The sequence below is a fragment of the Manis javanica genome, chromosome 9 (genome assembly GCF_040802235.1).
Source record: "Manis javanica isolate MJ-LG chromosome 9, MJ_LKY, whole genome shotgun sequence".
Classification (NCBI taxonomy): domain Eukaryota; kingdom Metazoa; phylum Chordata; class Mammalia; order Pholidota; family Manidae; genus Manis; species Manis javanica.
In genome coordinates this window covers 14,351,043-14,376,148 of record NC_133164.1, presented here as the reverse complement: position 1 = coordinate 14,376,148, position 25,106 = coordinate 14,351,043, and the positions used below count along the sequence as shown (strand labels likewise).

Sequence of the window (25,106 nt, the reverse complement as noted above, 5' to 3'; positions counted from 1 at the left end):
CGTAAGCTCTGGGCAGTTGCTGAATGAATGACTAAGTAAAGGAGCCCAAAGTGTAAAGGAAGCAGAGTGGAATGAACTGGCATCATCCAGGAAGTCCTCAGGGCGAAGAGCACCTCAAGCTAAGCCCGGAAGCCACGGCTGCAAAGTGCCATCCCTCAAGGCCAATCCAGCTGCACAGATGTGTTTCATTCAACATACACAGTGGTGACGGTGAGGATGGTGAAAATGGTGGTGGTGGTGGTGGTGGTGATGAAAAAGAAAAAGGTGGAAAGAGAACTTAGAAATCAAGAGATTCCATGTTCAAATCCATATATTTCTGTTATAAAACAGATCTGCCTTTCTGGACCCTAAGGCTGCATAGTGGCTGCTCCATTTCTTGGGGTGTTGTCTCCCCAGTTCACCCCAGGTCCCAGCCTCTCTCTCAGTTGTCTCCCCAGCCAAGGCCAGGTATCAGTCACAGTGCATTTCCATGCATGTATTATTGCTTTCTAATGGAATAAAAATACTTCTTGGACTCAGAAAAAGTAGTCCAAGAGAGATTCATGTTTTAAAGAAAATGTAAGAGAGATCTCTTGCAAAAATGAAGTTTCTATGTCATTAATATTAATCTAAAAGTACCCATTGAAGAAATAAAAATTACCTCCTTATGTTATTAACTACCTCCTCCTCAGCAGGACCTTCCATAAGCGTCCTCTCTAAAACTACAGCTCATCTCCTCACCCGCCTCCGTGCAGACTTCCAAACCCCTTCTCTCTTAGTTCTTCTCCTTAGCACTTACTCCTGTCTAATGAATTATACGTGTTCCTGGTCAGTCTACTGGTGCAGTCTTCCAGTGGAAATGTAGGCTCCGTGAAGGAAGGAATTTCTTAGGTACAACTTCATCCCTTGTACCTAAGACAGTGCCAGGAACATAGTAGGTGTTCAATGAATGAATGAATGAGTGAACTCAGACAACCTCTCTAATGTCCTTTTCTGCATCATATCTGCCTTTAAGGATAGAGAGGCTGTGGATAGACAGAGGAAGAGATGTGCCTCCCTAGTAGGGGAAAGTTACTTCCTGGAAGTAACATGAGCAAAGGCTTAAGCTGGCAGGGCACAGGCACATGGAGTGGGAAATGAGCCCTGTACAAAGCAGAGTCTAATTAAAAGGGAAATTGTGTCATGGGGCTGCCAGCTAAGAATTCACCACCTGTGTGAGCAATGAGGTGCTACCCAGCTGCCCCCGTCTTCAGTCCAGATCAGTGCCCCACTCCAGCACCATAGCTGTGCACCCTTCTGGTCCCCACCTGGGCTGATCTACCGCCCTTCAACTGATCCTCCAACGAAGGCTAAACTGCTCACTGTAGACTATGAAGCTCTGTAGGATCTGCGGGTGTCTGCCCACTTCTTAGCCACCAACCCTGCCTCTTCAACATACCCGTTTTATCACACCGAACTCCTTTCCAAAGCCTGAGCAAGCTTAGGCCACACAAGCCTTTGAACGTGATGCTGTTCCATCTGGCTGGGAGGCCCACCTTGCCTCATCCTAGCATTCCTCAAGATGCAGAGCAAGTAGCCCATGTGAACCCCAGTCCATAGCCCCAGTGCTCCCAGCAGGCCCAGGACCTTCTCCCCATAGCTCTGCACCAGCTGGTGCTTCTCATCCCTGGGAATGCCCAACACCAGAAGCAGCCTGCATCAACCAGAAGCTGCAGTGTGGACACATGTGAATGGTCCTGAGAGCAGAGGCACCTGCAGCTCTCTCGGCCCATGTGTAGACCCCGCCTTGAGTGGGCCGCCCTCCCTTCTTGGGCCCCCCTGGAAATCCACTGGTCTTCTGCCCCCGGATACTCCCATGGGCCTCTTCTCACCAGTTCTGATTCAACACCCCAACTTTGCTGTGGTTTAAGCTCTCCTGCCTTTGCCACTTGCCCCCAGTTCAATCCACTTTGGGCCACTGGTTTCTTCCCTTGAAAAAAACCTGCAACCAGCCCCTCCCCACACAAGCTTCTGCTCCCTCCACCAACTCCTATCAACGCTGGTATCACATTGTACTGTTGTTTGCTTTGATGTCAACACATCCCCCGAAGAGAAAGTTCCTTGAAAGTCTCGGGACAATGTGCTTTTTGTCTCAGTTAGCCCAGCACCCAGTGGAGCACCTTCCTTAGAGAAGGCCCTTGGCACATGTTTGTTGACTGAATGTGTGAGATGTGCAGCAGTACAGCTGTGCCCTTGGGCCTTTAAGGGGAAGGACAATGAAGTACATTAGAGCAGTCGTACTGTATCAGAAAGTTCAACTCATAGGAAGATAAAGACATACATCTATTTTTAAATTACTGCGGTAAGATTTGTTGGGCCCTGACTTACAGTCTTAGAAGATGTGAAAAGGTCAATGTGAAAAGCTGGGTTAAATCTGAAAATTAAAAGATCTTTCAGAGAAAGGAAACAAAGTTCAAACCGCAGGGCTAAATGTGCACAGGCGATGTCACACAGTTTACGCCTTAGCCCTGAGGATCTCAGTTTTCTGGTTTCCTGTGTATCAGAATTAACTGGGAGGCCTTGGGGAGAGACTCATTAGAAATGCAGATTTCCAGGCCTGGCTGTACCGACTGAGTCTACTCACAGCACCCTGACCAGGCACCTGGGTATGGGTGACCCCAAAACCACATATACCTACCCATTTTTTATAGAATTGGGGAAAAGCTCTTTTTCTTTAAAAGACCTGTAAGGAGTTTCCATAATTACCCAAGGCATTCATTATCATTTCCTAAAACCCCCCCCCTTTTTGAATCAAGGTTTAGGTAAAACAGCTGTTTCTTACAGCTTTGTGTCTTCAAGAAAGACTGTTTTTTTAAAAAAAGACAACTATCGGGCAGAAGCTCGGCAGCTTCTCAGCTTCTCCTGGGAGGGTCACTCTTCAGACCAAGAGAGGAAGCGTCAGCTTCTGGGCCTAAGGCCTCGCTCCTGTGAAGTCTGACTTTCCTCTCAACTGCAGAGAGAACGGGGAAGGGGAGCCTAGAGACACACCCCCCTCAGTGCTGACTTAAGGAACACTCCACTTTCAATTGTCTTTGGGGAAACCTTTGCAAAACCTTACCTACTGGGAAAGGAAGAAATATGCAAATGGGCTGAGCCTTTTTTAATGCCTGTAAAAATGACATTCAGTTTGACCTGAAGAGACTTGATTTTCCATCTAGAAAATAATCTGAAGAAGTAAGGAAATGAAAACTATTTTCAAAAGGCTATTTAATTTTCCCTTTATTGTAGCAAAAAGAATGAAGAGAATGAGGCATGTGGGAATTTGTGATTTATGGATCACTATGGCATATTATAAAAATTCAGAAATAGCTCCTAATGAGAAAAATACAAAAATCAGACCGGCAAATCTTACACTTACTAATTCAGGTAAATAACTTGAGAGGTTAAGGTTCCATCCCTCTTAGCAAAGTCTCACAGTGCACGCTCAGAAGCCTGAGTGATAGAAGTTTCTGACTCCCCACGCACCAGGAACAAAACGGAGCTCTTCAAAATAGAACAGAAAAAGCAGCCTAAGACTGGGGCGATCTCAACACCATCACCATCATAATTATTTACTTCCAGAGCTCCTTTGGCTAAGATTTTTTTTTTTTAAGAGATGAAGGATATTCTCTAAGTACCACTGCTTAGCTACTGAATCTATCAACAGATAGCCCCTGGTGTTTTATCTTTAGATTCCAGTGTTCTTCCAGGACTGGTTTTATACTTATCTGCCATAAAAAGATGATTCCTCCGAGGGCTTTGGATTTGGGTGAAATCAGATTTATTGTCTGGCTTCTCAACTTGATTCCCAAGTACAGGGTAATAGGAAAAAGAAAGCTCTTTCAAGTCCCCACAGATTACTGTGGCAGGGCAGTGAAAATTCTGTTTTCTTTACTACTTTCCATTTCATAAGAGAAAGCGTCTCAAGGAGAGGATTTCTAATGCAGTGTTGTTAGCTACAGACCATTAAGTACGTAGGACTGGATCTCCAACCTATGTGTGTAGCCTTATGGGGAAATTCTCCATTGTCACAGAAACCCTGGGGACGAACTGGTCCACGGAGCTCCATGATCAAAAAAAATACAAAATGGGAGCACTTTCCCATTTTCAAAAGCAGGAGGACTCTTTAGAACTTCCCTTTTTTATTCACACTGTATGTTGGAGAAATTGCCTATATTTTATGGTATGGTACATGTAGGACATTCTTAGCACCACCTGAAAGTTATTATTTATGCTGATAGCTAAGATAGATTAGATCGATAGTAACAGGCAGAGATCGATGCATTCAAGAACAGTATAGCCCACTGCCGTATCTGCCAGAAAAGAAGCCAGGCAAATGAGATTTGGTTGTTCTTCTGCCTTTGGACTTCCCAGGAGAATCTGCAATGTTAGGCTAAAAAATGTGTAGCCTTGTACTATTTGAAGGGCTGTTCTAACCATGGACATTGTTAGAAAAGGCCTAGGCAATCTGGGAATTACTTTCAGGGTTGCTCTAATCATGATGGTGTTTGAGAAGGTTGATAATTAGGAAATTGGAAGACAGCTAAATCACAGTGGTATTCAAGAAGTCTAGAGAATTAGCATGAGCTGGTAATCTGGGGAGAGTACAGATTTCCAGAGCACTGCACCCCACCCCTCACACATTGCCCATCCTTTCTGGAACGAGTGAGACCTCCCAACAGGCCACACAGCCTTTAGAATGCTTTAAAGCGCCCTAGCAGGCCAGTCTGTTGCAGTGGCTAATCCAAGACTGCGGGCTCTGCAGCTGACTGTCAGGTTCAAAACCAGGCCCTGCTTCTATGGCCATGTGACTAAGGCCAAGGGATTCGACCTCTCAGGGCCTCAGTGTCATCATAGTCCAAGCGGCGTCGTGGGACTAAATGGTGAGGTGTGCGTCAAGGATTTAAGGTGGCATCTGCTACACAGCAAGCACTTAATGACATCTCACTAGACCAAAGGTCAACACAGAGCTGCAGTCTGTAGAGTGAAGGCACCACTACCTACCTTCCAATGTTGTTGTGCAAATCGACACCATTGCTGCTGTCCAATGGGCGTGGTAGCTACCACTGTTACACGATTATTATCAGCATCCACCTCCCCTCCTGGGTGAGTGTATCAGTGACGCCTCACTAGACAGCAGCTTCTTGAGGACAACAGGGCCAGCTTTGTAAGTGTACCCCCTGCGCATTTACAATGGGCCCCAGATGTAGAAGGGCCCACACTTGACTTAAGGCCCTGCTGTTGCCGTGTTGAAATTCTTCATAGTTTTTAAACAAGGAGTCCCATATTTTTATTTTGCACTGTGCTCCACAAACTATGTAGCTGGTCCTGAGTTTCTTACTTTGTTTTGTAAGCCTGTCTACCAGGCACAGTTCTTTACACATAGCAGGCTGGTGTAAATGTTTGTGAACTAAATTGACATTGTCACCAATGAATGACAACGGAACATGGGTTCATTCATTCAAGGCTCTTCCCAAATTTAAGTCTCTTTGCGGACAGGCCTTTGGCCGCTCATAAGAGCTGATGAGGACAATATTCATTCAAAGTAAATTCTGTAAATGTAGAACTGGATCAAGTATTTGCAGTATCTACATTCATAATTCCAGACGAAAGAGTAGTGAAATGTTAAAAATTATTTTGTAGAGGAGGTAAAAAGGTGGAAAATATGTTAACAAAATCACTGGAGAAAAGGCAGTTGCTAATGTTTTTAATATTGGCATAGTTAAGAACTGACTTTAAATGCTTTCTTGGCCAACATAAAAAGGCATTTCAAGGGAAAGGAAATAAATTATAATGCCATTAGCCATGACATGTTGTAGAAGTACCCATTATAAAAGAAAATCCTTTCTAACTAACTTTTACTGTTCTGGATCTAAGCTTTTTTCACAGAAATAAAAAATCAAATACTACACTTGATTTCATTTTGGAATATTGATGGGATTAAAATAGCTTTAAATATTCCTTTGACTCATTAAGCTGGAAAATCAAAATGCTAGAAATGCATACTTTTGATTTTGCTTCAAAATAGACAGAAATGGATAACTGTAGAGAAGGATTTTTTTTTACTTTTTGAGGAATGCAACGTAGAGCAAAAGGACCTATTGGGAGAAATTTGAACCAATTTTAATGCAGAATTTGGCTATATATATAAACATATGTCTATACTTGTCATGTAGCTTTGGTTGTCAAAAAATATTCTATAACTTGTATAGTCAAAGAAAGTATCAATAACATAAAATTTCACAGCCCCCTTTTAGAACTGTGGCCTTAACATTTTGTAGGGAAATAAAGCTTTGGTTAACCTTGGCTCTGGCAGACCTCATTAAAATAACAGCCTGTCAGTTTCAAGTTTAAAATAACAGGGTTGTCAGTTTTATATTCAGTGGAACAATCTACAATTTTATTCTCTGGGAAAAGACGGTGGGGAATGCAGGATGGGGCAGAAAGATTGAACAACACTGCCATCTGGTGGCCATATGAAAGGTGGTCTCCAAAAGCAAGGGAGGTTGAACACCTTGAAGGCAATGGTGAGATGTTGGGCTGCCTGGCACATACTTTCTTTTGTACCAACTTTTTGACAGCCTATTGTCTTTAAAATGCATGCGCATACAGAGTCAATATGCAATTCATAATCTCAAAATTACAGCAGGTCGATAAGACTCTGCTGTTTGGTGACCTGTATTCTCTGTATATCAATGACTTGATGCAATTAACTTCGAGAGTGACTCCTATGAGAAGGAAGGGATCCCAGGAAAGCTTTTAAGATATTTTCCTTTTTAAAAACTGTCACATATCTGATGGTTTGTTACATGAGTATCTTAGTAGAAATTCATCAAACTACTCATGTGCCATTAGTATATGTATGCTTTTCTAGATGATTATTCTATTTCAGTATAAATTTTAAAAAGTAAGCCAAAAAATCTCTGCCACATAGGCAAAATATGTCAAATGTCACAAAACTGAATGCTATGTGTTCCCATTTATATAAGTAGAAGCAATTCTAGAGGTGGGCTGGATCCCACCAGACTTCAAAAGAAACTACATCAATTCAGTTCTTTACTGGTACACTTCGGGCTGTCAGTTAGGGGGAGGCCGAGGAGGCCCGGAGAATGACACCAAAGAAAAGGGAGGAAGATGAGTTCTGTTGATTTGAAGCATAATCCTTTCAAAGAATTCAGCAGGACATGCTGAATACTCTCATGTTTAGCCTTCAATTCATTCAAGCAAGTGAGCACATTTCACACCCCTGGGCCCCGCTCCCGATGTGTTCAGGAAGCACCTTAGACCCACGTTCTCAATACAGTAGCCACCAGCCACACATGGCTATTGAGCACCTGAGATAACGCTGTGTACAGAGCTGAGATGTGCTGTGGCATAAAAGTCATGCCTTGAGAATGTGTGCCGTCCAGTGCGGCAGCCACTGGTCAATGTGCCTGTTGAACACTGGAGATGTCTGTAGACTGAACTGAGATGTGCTGTGAATGTAAAATAGACACTGGATTTTGAGGGCTTAGTACAAGAAATAATGTAGAATATCTCATTACAATGTTTTCATATGTATTGTATGTTGAAATGACAATATTTTGGATATGTCAGATTAAACAATATGTTATTAAAATTAACTTCACTTTACCTTTTTATTAATGTGGCTACTAGAAACTTTGAAATTACACATGTAGCTCATGCTCATGACTTGCTTTGTGTTTCTATTGCATATTGCCGCTTGAGATTCTCGGTGTGTCCCTGCATAGAGGCCATTCTTCCGTTTTACACAGTTGTGCATCTCCCTGTAGAACTAAAAAGTGCATCTCTAACATCTTTGCTGCTTGTTGGAGACTAAGAGGACCCATTTAGGCTATTGGATGTTTATGATCCAAAGGTCAAAGTCAAGTACTATTATGTCATGGAATCTAATCCTAAAAGGCATAAATGGCACCCCTCCTTGGTGCCCCATGGGGTAAATTGGGTCTTTATGGTAACCAGATGGCTCCCAGGAAAAGGTAATTTTCCTCACAGGGGTAAGAGCTTGATTTCCAAGAAAACACACTTTAGTCACCTATCCATCTGTCCCCAGGGTGATCTTTCCACTCATTAAGCACTTCCAGCTCCACGTGCAATATGTTAACTTACTAAGCTTTATTAAATCTTTAAGATGATTGTTGGGGGCAGTATTTTCCCTATTTTGGAACTAATCTGTGGGGAAATTGTGCAATTGTGCCCAAGTCACAGTTCAAGTAAACGGCTCTCCACGCACCGTCACTTGCACTTCTCCCCCTGAGGGAAGAGGCGTTACATCTCCGAGCTTTGGCCACACAGAGGTCCTCTGCCAGAGAGAGCTCTTCCCAAGTCTTCTACCTACAGAATGCTATTTATCCTTTAAGGATGGTCCAGCTGCCACCTCCTCCTTGGAGCCTCCTGGATCCCACCTTCTCCTCAATAAGGGAACATTGATTATATTTCTCCTGGACTACAACCCCTAATCATATGTGCCATTTATTATGCTTATTTATGTGAAAGGCTCTGTCCCCAGTGGCTAGTAATATCCCTGTAAACAGGACTATGTCATACATATCACTGTGTGACCAGTACATTACAGATGCTAAATGAGATTGTGTGTGTGTGTGTGTGTGTGTCTGTGTGTGTGCTTACTTGAACTGACCACCCAAGGATAGGTTCTAAGTAGTCCATAAAATAGGGACATTGACAAGAGGGACACCCTCCCTATGGTAATACGTTATTTTGCAAGTAAGGACATCTAGAATTTGAATTTCATTTACAAGTTGATTTGGGGACTCAGGATTTAAATTTACCCTCTGCCCCTCTTCTACTTATTTATTCATTTGTTCAGCCTTTCATTCGTTACCTCTTGAGTACCACTAGACACCAGGCATTGTGCCAGATGGGACACTCAGCAGTGTCTCAGTCTGTCCCTCAGGGACCCCGCACCTATGTCACCAGCAGTCTGGGCAGGAAGACCCCCAGTCAGAGTGAATGGGGAAATCTTTATGACATGAAAAACTAGAGGGATGTCTGTGTGCAAAGACTAGGGAGGTCCTAAATGACTGTAGTGTTGAGGGAGAAGCCAAAGAGGAGAGACACTGGAACTGAAGCCCACAGATGAAATTATCCACTAAGACATGCTCTCCTCTTCCTGGTGTATAGACTACATGTTTAAGTCAGAGTTCATAGGCATCCTGGGGTTCTGTGATTTATGTTCTTGGGTGCATTTATTAGTATCTCATTCTGTCATTCCTTAAATCCCTTAAGCCCAGATCACTGGCAATGAAACTTGACCCAATTCCCAATTAAATCCATGAAGGAAAAGCAAACACGAAATAGTTATGATATAACACAACTGATAAATACATTTATGATATAACACAATCCTTGCAAAAACAGCATTCATTATGCATCACACAGTACAAGTCTACATAGTTAAGAATAAATGAAATCACACATGCCCAGAAGAGATGTATATGCTCTTTGTTGTCTATTCCATAGGAGATTTAGGGCAACCCATCTCTACCCTAAATGGCTTTAGAATGTAGATAAACCCAATTTCTACCCACCACTTGCTGAATATTCCTCTGTGCTGCATCTAAACTACCTCGTCTTTGTGGATACTCTCACTGTTGGATGAAATCATGTTCACTGTCTCTTACTTAAGAAGGCTCTGCTCAAGTACACCAATCCCAGGTGAACAAAGGGATGTCTCTCATTCCCTGGTAAGTTCCAAATGTCTGTAGTGGCTTCAGGGAAAGAGACCAGCAGACACACCTATTTCTCATCTTTGGTGTGAAAGAATACAGCCCCACACATTTGGACTTAAATGATGAATTCTAAAACGTCCAGTAATGTCTAAACTCAAAATGTAACGCTTTGCCAAGGCTCTTCCCCTTTTTTAAAATTAGCAGACATACTTGTAATGTCCTGAATTTCATTCCCTGAAGACAAAATCACACATGCCCAGAAGAGATGTATATGCTCTTTGTTGTCTATTCCATGAGAGATTTAGCATTTATCAGCATTTTAAGAGTAACTTCAGGAGGTTATGAGCTTAACAGAATCATTGCATTATGTCAATCATAGGTAGAAGCAGAGACTCCGTATGGATTTCCTGCATATTGTCAAAGACCCTATGAAGGGGTTACACATTTGAAGTAATCATTGGCAAACAATCAGAATTTTTTCACCAAGACTGGATGTCCAGAACACCAAACCTTTTTCTTAAGTTGGCAAGCTTGAACTATTGAATATACAAGCTTTTCCTGGCAGTGTCCTGAATTAGTGCTACTTTCCAGGTCTGTCCTATGCAAAGCGACCAGTCCCGTGCTACTGCCATGATCTTGTTGGCTATATCAGGAAATCTGCCTTTCTAACTGTAAAGAACTTTCTTATGTTTTCATTCCATAGCAATAGCATAGATGAGGATGGGAGCAGAGGTCAGTTTTTAAATATTCAACCTGCTTTAATGTGCCTTACATAACTGCCAGAAATACTGCATTCATTCTCTTCCTTTGAGGGCGCATCTGGGATCTTCCTGTCCTCCTGTATGAAGACCACGTATCTAATAACCTATTTTAGAATCAGCCCTTGCCGCGATTCACACTCCAGGTCAGGGCAAGTTCCTTGGGGAGGTCTGCACCACACAACCAAGATAATACTGGAGAAATAAGAGAGGCCAAAGTCAGCAGCCAAGGAAGATAGAGCTCACCTCAAAAGCCAAGAGTAGAAAGTGAGAGAGCAAAGACTGGATAGACCCAAGGTCAGAGGTGAACCAAAGGGAGAATTTGTCAGGTGGTGGGCAGAGAAGAATAGAATCCACTCTCGGCGAATGAAAGTAGCTCTAAATTGCAAAGGAACGAAGCAAACCAAGAGAAAGAGTGAGGGACTCAGCCTCAACACCAGCCACAGAAGGAGGAACAAGAATATGCTCACCTTTGGTAGTCAAGCCACATCTACGAAGAGCCCCTCCACTGGCACTGCTCAAAGAGGGAACATGACTTGTTCTCAGGTCAGGCTGCAAAGTCCCACATCCTCTCTACATTAGGCATAGATGTCTGTCATTGGGAATATCACATAGAGTCTAGGTGAGAATCTTCAAGAAGGTTCCAGAAGCTTTGGACCATGGGACCTCTGCTGAGCCACTGAATTCCATGATTCAGTGATAAAACCACCCCTTGAAATTATTTATATTTTCAATCTTGAGAAATAAATAGTGCCACAATTTAGGCACCCACTGTGCAAAGTGACACTTTGATTTCATATGTATTTCCACAGACCAAACATCTTCCTGTCTGTTCCTCTTCACTACTGAATTCAATATTAGTTCAATGTCAGACTGTGCCATGCCTCAAGGATGTGTAGAAGTCTTACTAAAATGCTTGCCTTACTTGCCTAAAATGTAGTACCATGGGGAATAAGGGACAATCAGAACACTAGATGGAAACATGAAGATTTGAAAGTTTGTTATTTTCTTTAAATGTGCTGCAGAAATTGACCCAAACAGCATAGGAAGGGATTTCTAATTATTCCATATTCATTCCACTTCGAGGACCAGTGTTTTGCCAGAGAAGGACTCCATCTGCCTTTTCAGGGTCAGGCCTTAATACAGTGTCATAGTGTAGCCAAGAAATCCCCATCCTGAAGCCAGAAGGGATGATGCACGCTCTTTAAATGGTCCATCCGATTCCCAGTCCCCTGAGAAACCCGACAGAGCTAAGCATTGTCTTTTGAACCTTCAGAGATTCTCTCACTTCCCACCAGTATTTTCATCCTTCTTAGCTTTTCCTGCAAAATGCATGTGTATTTGTCTCCTTGAGAAGTCATGTGAAAAGCACCCTATCTCAGGGGGAAACGTGTCACATGTGAGTAGACTAGAATTTGTTGTTGAATTCCCCAAGAATGTCTGAGAAGCCCAGCACGCGAGGGTGGTTTTAGGTTGTGTGGTGACCTGAGCACTCGGCGGAATCTTGGGTGTGCTGTGTGGCCAAAGTGTGCTTGGGGCTCCCTGACAAACTGCACTCCCCAGGACCCTGCCGTCATGCCCAAGACTCATCTCCCCAAAAGGAAACATGTCACAAGCCGCTTCTCCACACATTCCAGAACCTACCCGGGCACAACGCTATAGACAGGGACGTGAGACGTGAAAAAAAGCACCAAAGAGTTTCAAACTCAAAATGAATGGAAAATTAAAGTTCTAGTGCATAGGATGCTAAAAACTGGGCTTGACTGCAGACTTCAACCTGAATTGAGAAAGTCACAATGTCATGTGTACAGCTTCCCCATTGAGATATATGGCCTGCATAACCCCTACTTCCTCAAGAACGTTAGTAAGATCGTATTTACAAATATTTAGCCACATCAGGAAAATTAGTATTCCCTAAGACTTCAGAACTTTAAACACTTTGCTCCAGATGCTGCTTGTGTTGTCAAGTGAGTATGGGAAGTTGTGAGCAGGTATAGCCACAGACCTCTGATCACTGACCCAGTACATATGACTTGAATTCTACTGCAAGTTCACACAGTAAATTGAATGACTTGCTGGGGTACTGAAAGAAAGATCGTTATTCACCCAAGCAAAGCTGGACAAGATCACTATCTGTAACACTGGATTATTAGACTCTCTGGTTGCAAACATGGCATTATATATCATGAATTTCCCTTAACTTGACCAAGTAAAGCGCTCTTCTTATCCACGAGGTAGAAATGAAGCCACCTTTGTTTCTTTAAGCAGATTGTTTTCCAAAGCTAACAAATGCCCTTAAGTCTATAAAATATTCACATTGTTTTTCCCCCCTCAATATGTATTATTTAACATATAGCCTTTTAAATATTAACCATCTTTTTTCTAAAGATATGGTATATATTATTTACATCCATTTACATTATGTTTTCATATAGATGAATTAGGCACACTTGAACCTTTCTGAAGTCGTGGGCAAGTAGGGCATCTGCCAGGGCCCACAACAGGTGTCCAGGGAAGCGAATTCTGAGGTGGCCTTTGCGGAGGTCACTCCTCACACTTCACAGGGAAGATCCAGAGGAAATAAAGGTCCAGGCAGATGGACTTTGGGCCTTAGGTAGGCAGGTAGACAGCACGGGCAAAGTCTCTCGGAGCTCAAATATGTGCTGTCCAAGAATCTACATAGGAAAAGAAGGTTCAAAAACATCCCAATCAGAACTTAATAGGCCGCTCACTTGGAAAAAAAACCAAAGGGAAGGTACTGGAAAAGGTATGTCTCTATGAGGATTATAAAGACTGTTTAAGATGGGATTCATCTCATTTTTAGTGCAGTTCTCATAGTTTTCCCCCAGGCCGAGATTGCCTCTGAGATCTCCCAGGCTCCTGCATCGTACCTGTGTAAATTACACCTGGAATGACTTTCCAGATGACAGGAGACTGGGAACCTAATTAGAGGATTGGAGGGGATCATCTGAGATTCCTGTGTCCCTCAGGGGATAATCAGGTCAAGAGAAAGCACTTCTGGGGAGAAGGCTTGCAGCATTTGTCTGTGTCTTCCTTACCCTCTAAAGGAAAGTCCAGAAGGCAGGAACTGGCAGGTAATCGATCATTTCCGAAATCTTACTTCCCTTAGCAGATAACCGGCAGCGCTGTTCACATATTTATTCATTCAACAAATATTTTTCTCAAGCACCCGGGATGCACACAGCGCTGTTTACCAAGTCTCTGCTGCGAGGCAGGTATTCCCTGGGGGTCAGGAAAGCCCAGGAGCTTCTTGGAAAAAGGAGGAAATGAGCACCAGAGCGGTGGCTCAAAGCGGCAGCTTCTGCGTGGATCGAATCACCCCACTGTTGGGGGTGAAAACTTGGGAGGCCACGATGCATTTTTTTGTTTCTAATCCCTCTGGATAGAAATCTGGCTTCCTAATGGTCCCCATGGCAGAGTTCAGGAGCCACAAAAGAGCAAACATCAGCTAAGCCGTATTGGCTTCGGAGGGAATATGCTTTTCCCCAGACAGAAAATTTCCAGGCAAACTGGTACCGGTGCTCCCACAGCGCGTTGCTTGCCCATGCCTATCATGTTTGCTCTGCGTCTGCTTCCCCGCCCTAGACAGGGAAGCTAGAAGCCCTTCAAAGGCTGCAACTACATCCTGGCCTCATTTGTGTCTACAGAGTGTAGCATAAAACCTGACTTAGAGATGGCACATAAGAAATGATAAAGGAGTGTCAATTGAATTCATGCTAACAACAAAAGCCTTTTTATTGTTTAACCAACATATTGAAATTTTTTCTAAATTAGAATACACTTCCCTATCTCCTTAAACTGACTTCACTGAATGTTTTTGCTTGCTAAGTCACTGATTCGAAATATATTTTATCCATCCTATGCCATAAACCAGCAAGCTCAAAATTTTTTGATTTCGCATCTCTGTCAGCAAAAACTCGGAATCACAGACACCCAGTGTATTTGTAACTATTTATGCATAAGTTCTATATGAGCACTACTGACTGACCTGATGTATATTCTGTAGCTTGTAAAAGTTATGCAAAGATTAGAAACTTTTGAAGAATGAGATAAAACAAAGAATCTTTATTATTTTTACTTTCTAATATTGCAGACATATCAAGAGTAAGAGAAATATCACGCTTGCTGTGTGATTGTTTGGCACCTGCACTTGCACTGTGTGAAATGAAAGAAACCAAAGTTTTTTGCAAAAGTCATTTTAAGTCACTCGTCCATTTAATCAGTCTTACATGATCTAATCCATAAATGCATTTTAACGAGCACATATGGACTGTGATAGATTTCAACATTCAGGGAGCAAGCTAAAGAGGAATGGGAGGGTGCCACTGTGAGCCCCTGTCCCCTCGGGAAGCCTTACTCTTCCCATGGGATAATTGAGAGGTAGCCGTGGCCGTATGGACTGATGAAAGGGCATACCAATCTGTGGATGAATTCAATATTGGGTAAGCTGAGTTCCTCTTACATTTTTATATTTAAAATATAGAAATAGAAAGTTCTCTGTGTTCCTCCTGAATCACCCTGAGCCGTTGTGCACACCACCCTGGGGATGCACACACACTCCACCACCGTGTGCTGAGGAGACCATGGCTGTAGGCCATTGACCCTGTTAAGCCCAGGGGTGAAGAGTACCAATTCTGAAGGCTGCATTCTGATTTGAATCTCATGTCCACCATTTACTAGATATGTGGCAAGATTTTTCCACATCTCAGCCTGCTTCCCACTTGCAAAAAGGGAATAATGAAAATGCTACAGCACGGACAGAGTTGTGAAGGTCGAATGAGAGTGCTTTAGCTGAGTGAAAGCTCAAGTTAGCCCCCAATTACTTAGAGTCGATTACCGCCCCGTGCTGAATCCAGCAAGGCTCTTAAACCCCAGGTGCCCCCCAAAACAGCCTCATTTCTTTTCCCAACTTGTCATTATCTTTAACTCTTTCAAGCAATACTGAAATGGTTGAAAAATAATAAAGTGAGCATCCATATACCCCTCGTGTAGACTCAGGAATGGCTGACTTTTTTTTTTGCTATTTTTAAACAAGTAAAAGACAAGTAATACTTTATCTATACATATCTCAACCTGAATCTTCTAAAAGCAAGGGCACTCTCCTATGCAACCACAATATGCTGACTACATTTAAGAATATTACCAGTAATTCAGTAATATCATCTGCCATCTATTCTATGTTGAAAATTCCCATTATTGCAAAACTCTCTCTAATAACTGGGTACCCATCTCCAAACCCAGGATTTGGTTAAGGCCCACACATGGCATTTGGTTGATATATTGAGAATTTTCTTTTCATTTAGAACAGTCTTCCTATCTTTTTAAACGTTTCACCTCTTTTGAAGTGTCAAGGCCAGTTGTCTTATATAAAACCCCATACACTGGATGTGTCTGATCATTTATTTATGGTATTATTTAGTTTGTCCTTCTATTCCCAGTATTTCCTGTAAACTGGAAGTTGTTAATTCAGAATCTTGATGAGAGTCAGGTTGACTATTAAGGACAAGATTACTTCTTAAATGAAATTACCACACAATAGTCCATGGAACATCCTTCTTTTTGCTTCTGATTTTACTAATCCATTTGTTTTTAGCAATCACTCTACCTTGTCAAATTTGTCTCTCTTTTGTCAAGTTTTACAGTTCTATTAAGGGTGGTTATGAAAATGATTACCCCTGTGTTCCTATAGTCAAGTGTTCATGGATGTTTTGACCAGCCTTAAGCTAAGAGTTTTAAGTCTTCACTGAAGCCAGTAATTGAAATAGTCAGAAATTAGTATAAACTCCAGATAAGTTTGAAATGACAGCTCATATTTTCCTTACCAGTATATATTTTTGGATACATATTTGGATCAGATTCCTAGGGCTTAACAGAAGTTGTTAACTTTCAGATCTCTCAATGACATAGATGAAAAATATTTAATAATCAGTAATGACTAATTTACTAATATAACACTATTGCTAATATAATACCAGACAAATGGTAAATATAATTTTCAAGTATTAAATAAAGTTAATTTACAGTAGAACAGCTCATTTGGGAAGTAGAAAAAGGAAAAAGTTGTAAATTCCATAGTTGATCCCAGATCTTTGTCCCCATCAGGTTTGTGGTATTAATGAATGACAACTCACTGTTACTGTCAGTAAAAAATTTTTACTAAAAGTGCTTGCTCACTATTGTGTGCACTTAAGTTTCCAGGAAGAAAAAAAAAAACTCCAGTCTGGAACTACAACAAAGTAGTCACATGTATTATTCAGAAATAAAAATAAAGAAAATGAAAAAATATTTCTAAAAAGTGTAAGAATGGGAAAACTTGCTTGAGACTGAAAACTAAACTACAGGCATTCAGCTATTCTTCAGAAGCAAAGGCATGTTCCTCTCTGGTGGCCAGTAGGGCCCCTTTTTTCCAGCTGTTTCCATCGCCATCCCTGTCTGGAAGTGAATGAGCTGGTGTTCAGTGCAGAATGTCAAAACAGCATTTACATCTCTCATTACTCCCTTGCTGTTACCGCCTTCAGCTATACAGTGAAAATGCCTGGCTCCAGAAATGCCAGCATGTACATAACATGACTGTAAGATGTGCTGCGGTGAATCCCTGGGGGGTATCCACACGCCCCTCACTCAGTCGATTCCACTGCAAGGCTCCTCCCCGCCCTTCTGGGATAAAAGTCCACACTGCGTGGCCACCAACTACTTTGTGTTACCATATTGTCTATGACCTTGTAATAGAACAGGGCAGTTAAATCCATTTTTTCCACCAACATCTATTGAACACCTACTGTGTGCTCAGGCCTATGGAACCAAATCATCCCGGTTTGCCAGGAAATCAGCAGTTTTAGTGCTAAAAATTTGGCATCCTAGAATCCCCTAAATCCCAGGCAAACCAGGGTGGTTGGTCAGCCGACCCATACTAAGCACAGAAGCATGGTTTCTTACAAAGAATCAGAAAAGTAAGCCAATTATAAGGGTTTGGAGTGACCAGTACTTGGAATCATGAATAGGGCACCGTGGAACACAGCAAGTTGGAGCTAAATCTAACGTGGGGGCCAGATAATGCATCTTGAAAGAGACGATTCTTGGGTTTGATTTAAAGAATGAGCAGCAGAACATACACACTTCAGTTTTGCAGATATTAAAAGAGGAGATACCTGTGGGACACCGTGTGATTTCATTCTTTCTCTGCATTTCACAATATGAATATTTAGTTCAGATCCCCACAGCCTAAAGGTGCCATTTTAGGATGAAGCAGGCAGAAAAGAGAATGCTCATTCTTGGTGTACTTTATTCTGGCACAGAGTAAATCCAACAGTAATTAAGTCCTGAAGCTGGTGAGAGTTTTCTGAACTAGTTGTGAAAATGTAATACCTGTATCTTTCTGGGGTTTGTGTTGGACAACATTGACTGAGTGGCCTATGTATATGATGAGCCTAGATGGACGGTTCCAGAACAAACCTAATGGGAGGGATTTTATTTTTGAGATGTTCTATTTTGAAAAAAAAGATCAAACTTCCCGAAAAACTGCATTTTCTAAAAAATTGTTTACCTCCATTTAGATTCACCAATCATTAAGAATTCGCCACATTTGCTTTCTCAGATCCTGTCTATACGTCTGTGTTATTTATCATTATTATTATTTATTATTACTATTCCTGAACCATTCTAGAGAAAACTGTGGAAATCATAACCTTTACTTCTGAATACTCCAGTATGTGTCTCCTAAGAACATGGCATTCTCCTAAATCACCACAATGTAAGTTCATATTCAGGGAATTGAACAGTGATACACTATTATTACTTAATATAGGATCTGTATTCACATTTTGCCAACTATTTCAATAACATCCTTTATGACAATTATTTTCCCAATCTAGCACTGGTCCAGAGTCACACCCTGCAATTGGACGCCATGTCCCTTACTCGCCTTAATCTGGAAGAAGTCTCCAGCATTTCTTGGTGTTTGATGACTGACATTTCTGAGGCATACAGGCCGGTTGTTTGGTGTATGTCCCTCACTTCGGGTTTGTCTGATGTGCCCTCGTGATTGGATTCAGGTTATGAATTTTAGCTCCATGAATGACATAACCTTCTTGTGACATTACATCAGGAAGGACCTGAGAGCGATTTGTCCCATTAGTTTGGCCGTTTGGATAAGGTGGGGGTCTGCCATCTGCCAAGTGTCTGGACTATAAAGTGACTGGTTTTCCTTTTGGAAAAATGAGTGACCCATGGGGGATACGTTGAGACTGTGTGAATAACCCGGACCCTGTAAAATTTCCACCCAGCGTTTTTTGCATTTGTACTAGTTTGTTAGGGCTGCTGTGACAAAGTACCAACTGGGTGGTGGCTTACAACGGAATTTATTGTCTCGCAGCCAGGAGGTGAGGAGATCAAGGAGTCAGCAGGGTTGGGTCCTTCTGCGAGCTGAGAGGCAGAACTTGTTCCCTGCCTTTCCTCTCGCTCCTGGGTGTTTGCTGGTGATCTTTGGTGTCGGCTTCTAGATGCATCACCCTGATCTCCATCTTCATCTTCAGGTTCTCCTTGTGTGTCTGTCTTTGGGTCCAAATCTCCCCTTCTTATAAGAACACAGGTGTATTGGATTAGGGCTACCCTATGACCCCATGGTAACTTGATCATCTGCAATGACCCTATTACCAAATAAGACCACATTCACAGATACTATGGTTAGGACCCCAACATCTTTTGAGAGGTATGCAATTCAACCCATGATAACATCTGTTGATGATACTTGCTGAGATTAATTATCACCATGATGGTAGCAAAATGGTGATTTTTCTACCTCTCATTCTTTCAACACTTATTTCTTGGCTTGGGGGATTACCAGGTTTTTTATAAGTGATAAATAGACAATATAGATCCATTCTATGGCTGGATAGAAATGGCTACATATATTTAAAATGAAGAATAAAAATCAGATGACAACATGCACACAGCTCGGTGCCCAAGTGGTAGCAGAAAAGGACTGACTCCCCGTGCAGATCCCCTCACCATCAGACTGGCTGGAAGGAGAGCCAGGGGGTTGCCTGTGGGCCTGTGTCAGCATGAATGGAGGAAATCCAAGAGTGTAGGTTTTTAGCAATCCTAAACGTTTTGCTGCGTGTACGCTACTTCTGGAAATGTCATTACTCATTGACATCTCTCACGCTCTAAAACAAAAGTAACCTCACCCTATCCAAGGGTATGTGCCAAGGTTCTCCAATTCAGCAACTGGTCATCTTCAGCACCTTATGGAAGAGCAGACATTTCCCAGTACTATCGCCTCTGTCAGCATCAGAATCACAGATAAGCAAGGACCCAAAACTAGGCAATTCTGAAACGACTGAGAAATATGACTGGGGACACAATAAAATGTCAGAGATCTTTCATTTCTCTGTGTTCACTCTTAAGCCTGATACAAAACAAAAACTTTGGAATGTGTTTCTCAAATCGATACACCATCCACAGTACACACAGAATCCTCTGTCTCCAGAAGATGTTGATCTCCAATACATAATCCTAATGCCATTCCTCTCAGCAGTTCTCCCTTCTGGGATGCTCTGCAGGTTTGCTAGCACGGCTGTAAAAAAGCACCACAGACAGAGTGGTTTAAACAACAGAAATGTATTGTCTCACAGTTCATTGGCCAAAAGTCCAAAGTCAGGATGCCGGGAGGGTTGGTTCCCTCTGAGCCTCAAGGAAAGGATGTTTCCCAGGCCTCTCTCATGGGCTGTGGATGGATGTCCTCTTCCCATGGCCCTTCATTTCGTCTTCCATCTGTTCCTATGTCCAAATTGCCCTTGTTTATAAGAACAGCGGCATACTGGATTAGGGTCACCCTAATGACCTCATTTTAACTTCCTTACGTCTGTAAAAACCCTGTCTCCAAGTAAGATCACATTGGAGGCGCTGAGCGTTAGGACTTCGGTATGTGAATGTTGGGGAGGGGGACACATAATCCAACCTATAACCTATGCAGATCAGCCATCCACACACTTCCCCAATGTCCACACAGGAAGAATAGGAAATGGTGGTGGCGACTGCTTGAACCTGGATACTTATTATAGAACCAGATATTGGTACTAATCCCTCGCCCTAACCTTCCCACAGGTGAAAAGTCAGTCCTGAGCCTGAAAGCACTAAAACATGTTACTAAGCTTCTCCCAGGCATCAGTTCACAGGGCTGTGGATTTTATACTTACCTGTTTTTGGAAATGACTTTTCACTCTAAAAATCTAGAGATTTTTCTAATGTGTTTGGGCTGCTGCTCACCATCCGAGTGTGCCCTGTATGGACCTGCCATTTGGTCAAGAGCAGAGGTTTTCAGCACTCACCTAAGGACAATACTTACTTCTTGCTAAAACAAATAGACCATTGGAAAAGCCTTCTATCTTGTGGTGCATAGTTTAGGGGCATTTATCTGACATCCAAGCAAATGAATTATATAGAACATATTTAGGATGTTTGCAATCAGGAAACACCTATTTCTCCCAGCTGGAGAGAGGGACCTGAAGCCAGCTGAGATGCTTCATAAGTTTTTAATTCAAAGGATGGGAGGACAGAAAAGGTGGAAAACAAAAAAACCAATTACCTGAGAACTCTCTGCCAGAGGCTAGAGGAAGAGGGAGGGAGGAGGGAGGGAGGCTTTCCTGGACAATGAATCCTGCAGCCGGGGTGTCTCATAAGACTGATAAGGAGCTTGTGCTCGACCCCATCACAGGTTTCCTAACCTTGCCCTGCGCTGCTTCCTTGTGTAGACAACGCCTGGGGAGAATGTTCACTCTCTTTCCTGCTTTCTTGATCAGGTCACAGACATAAAAGAGAAACTGAAGCTCTCTAAAAAGGTCTGGTCGGCGTTGCCCTACACCATCTGCAAGGATGGGAGCATGACAGCAGGCGCGGGCAGCGAAGAGGAGTGCTGGAACGGACACAGCAAAGCCAGGTGAGGGGACTCGCTGTGCTCAGGGGCCGGGCAGTGCGCATCCCGCCCCGGAAGGCTCTCCTGGCACCACTCTGCAGACCCGTTATGCAAAAAGCAACGGAGAGTGGAGGGACAAGTGGTCACTTAGCGACAGCTGTTCAGAGTGACAGGTTTGATGAGCACCTGGGAGCACTTACTCTCGAGGTGCCATTAAGCGTGGACCCCACGTTCTGAATGCCTCGCCTCTGGATGAGGACGGAGGAATGGGGACAGATGCCAGCTTGTGGATATCTTGAGATCCCTAAGAGTCCTTTACGTTCACTTAGTGACTTTTAAGATAGCAGCTATTTTTATCCATAGTTAAATTTGGCTTGCTAGGTTTTTTCCCATCACAAGTTAAACAGGAAGTGAAATGTTAACTGTAATTTTTTTCATCCTTGGAGAAAAAAATGTTGAAGTGCTCACTGAAAGGGTAGGGGAAAGAGAACGTGACTGGGGGACACCCAGGGAAGTTTTCTCACAGGTCCTGTGCCCTGAAAAGTCCCACTGGGATCTCCTGGTGAGAGCCAGCCTGCTTTCCATCCTGGTTTCCATCCGCGGCCCAATGCTACTGCAGGTGAAAGAGTATTTCCGGATTTCCTGGGTCAGCTCAGAAGCGGGCTTGGCCTGAGTTTTCGTAGGGTGGCGATGTCGGATGGGGGACCCGGCTGAGAGTTGACAAGCAAGGAAGAACACCAGGAGAGGAGTCTGCCAGAGCCAGTCTCAGCCGGGGCGCAGGTGGGGAGAGCAGCTGGTAAATTGGGCTCAAGGACTCTTTGGGGATTGACCAGCAGGTGGAGAAGTTAAGAAGGGGGAATCCTCTGGGGCCTGCCCGGGTGTCTCAAGCATAGGAAGCAGCTGTGATCAAAAAGTAACAAGAAGATAAGTGGATATCAAGTGTAGAAGGAGCTGCAGGAGTGCAAGGGATGGGTCACTGGGGGTGCTTCTTACACTGCTGTGTCGTGCTTTAGCATCTCTTGTTAATGATTTTATTAGCTATCCTAGGGAGAATTTAGCAAGATGAAAACAAGCCTGTTATAGAAAGAGCTGTAATCATTTCCATAGCCCCAACATACCAACATCCAAATCTTAGATCCTGAGATTATAGTGGGATAGTCGCAATATCAACATGTCCCTCAAAAAAGCTTAGGAATTTACCAGTGTCCAGCCTTTTAGGAAGGAGACCTTTGGCCGGCAGATTCAGCCATGAATTACCAGTTTTGAATGTGTCTTTTCCTAATGACTATGCAGAAAGACACCAAAGGAAAAACCAGATGGCCTCATGAAGAAAGTGGCTAATTTTTTGAGCTGCTCTGTCACCCACACATATTTACCTTTCAGCCGTGGCTAAAATGAAGCTGGGTTTGAATTACATTCCCATGGGTAGTTACACAAGTTGCTGGATATTAGTGCATATGCAACTTCTTACAAAAGGAAATATAAAGAATGATTTGGGGCAGAGATTGGGGAACGGGCTACACTCCATTAAGAAAGTGAACAGGGAAAATAAAGACTGCTGGAGTCAGAGCTAGAGGAGATGGAGAGGGTCAAGCCAAGTTCCTCACGGTGCAGTTCAGGAAACCAGACAGGGTAAACAATTAGTCTAGGGTTACCCAACTAACAAGGGTGAAAACTGGAACTCTCCCAAATCATGGCCCAGTCCCCTTTTCTCTTCAATACCCTGCCTCTAAAACAAATGACAGCTAAATATTAGAACTAATGAAACAGATTCCTCGCTCTATACAAGACCTAGTGGCTCTACATTCAATCAGTCCATCAGTCCATCCAAAATATTCTTATGCTTTCCCTCTTCCCAGGCACTGTGCAAGGCTCTATGAATTCAGTCTATATGATAGCAGTGGTGTCTGCCCACAAATGCAAAGTCACAGTGGTTGGAGAGGTGACAGTGGATTTAGGAATGGCAAGTACCATACTGTGCCACTGTAGTATGGGGAAAGGACCACATAGGTGGAGAAGCATCTGACTCAGTACTCAGGTACCAGATTTGAGTTTTATCCTGCAGTCAATGGGAACCCAACGGGGGATGTATGCAGGTGAGGGGAACCATCAAATTAATGCAATAAAATGATTTGCGGAAGTATTCCAGAATTTAGTCCTGTATGTTATTAAAAAGACAAGGCTGTCAGATATTTGGACTCCAATTATATTCCCATTGAAAAATTATAATTCCATGGTGCCTTTCAGTTCCTTTCTAAAAAATTCTTCCACTAGAATGGAACCTTATTAGTATTACTTCATATTTAATAGCATACTAAGTAGATTACCATAAAAACTTCTTGAACTAACTTAATTGATGCTGTCTTCTCATCCAAATATTAGTTGATCTAAGAACACATGAGAGAAGTTCTTCATTTTAAGAAAGCTCACTGAGCTATGTAGTAAGTTAGAAAATCCATTTGTAATGCAGATAATAACCTACTTTTTCCTACCTTTCAAGCATGGATTTTCAGATGATAAGATTTCCTAAATGTTTAGGAATGCTTGTAAAGAAGAAAGAAAGGTTATTCTTATCATGCATGTGAACTAAAATAACCAGAAGTTTAATTTTTTTAAAGAATCTATCAACAAGTGTTAATGGATATGGAACAGAGATGGCTATTAACATTGACAGAGATTGTCATAGTCTGTCTGGAGTTTTTAAACTCAAGCCTATGGTATGAGGCCACCAATAACTCAGAAATTTCTTCCTCTCTTTATGTTTCATCCATCTGACTCCAGCCACATTCTTTGATTATCCTACAGCCCTTTTATCCTAATAATTTGATCAAACATGTCTTCCATCACCCATATTTCTGCTGTTTTCTGAATGCCATTCCATAGTTCTTTACCATGCTTCCTGGATTCAGAAGCATACCTATTTCACATAGTAACATCTCTGAAATAAAAATGACTCCTACAGTGGGTATGTCCATTTACTTCAGTACATATTATTTTCCCAAATAGCTATTACTAAATGAATGGTACCTGTTGAAATTAATGATGATGAAATAGGACAAAATACACATAGACATGGCTGCTAGGGTGTCCACAGGGAGAACTCTGCTGTGTTGAGATAATGGCCAAGGATATGTGAGTGGTGGCTCCCCTAGCATCTGAACCCACCTGCGACCCCCTGCTCCAACCCCCACCAATAGCTAAGCAGGTCTAGAAACAGGAGGTGAAGTAGAAGGAAGAGACCATGTCCTTAGACCACAGGAGTGCCAATAACCACCCTGTAAGCATTACATTCTCCATTCTGACAAAAAGACCAAGTGGTCAGGAGAAGCCCTTCCCTCCCATTGCCCTCTGATTGGGACAACTTAAAGACCAAAGCAATAAAGTCTGCAAAAATACATGGTAAACCCTAAAACTGCTTCTCAAGAATTCGTGTGCACACCAAACTCTTGGGGATCTTCTTAAACATGCAGATTCTGATTCGGTAACTCTGAGCTGTGACCTGAGATTCTGCGTTTCTCACTAGCTTCTGGGGAACGCAGCTGTTGCTCAGCCAGGACCCACACTTTGAGGAGCAGGGCTCTAAGAGAGACTTGGCCAGATTTAGCACACATAAAAATGCCAGACATCAAATGGAACACACTTATTCTGAAGAAAGGATTCGTTGTTTATCTGAAATTCAGATTTGTCTGACAGCCCTGCTTTAGGTGC

The 25,106-nt window shown here is 42.6% G+C and overlaps 1 protein-coding gene across 2 annotated transcripts in view; it reads left to right on the top strand.

Moving 5' to 3' along the window:
- The window catches only part of GPC6 (glypican 6), a 1,055,520-nt gene that overhangs the window by 1,012,417 nt on the left and 17,997 nt on the right, over positions 1–25,106 (top strand). For both annotated transcript variants that reach the window (XM_037024937.2, XM_037024936.2), the window contains one exon: positions 21,286–21,422. In XM_037024937.2, coding sequence (XP_036880832.2) covers positions 21,286–21,422 — 137 coding nt within the window. The remainder of the gene's footprint in view (positions 1–21,285; positions 21,423–25,106) is intronic.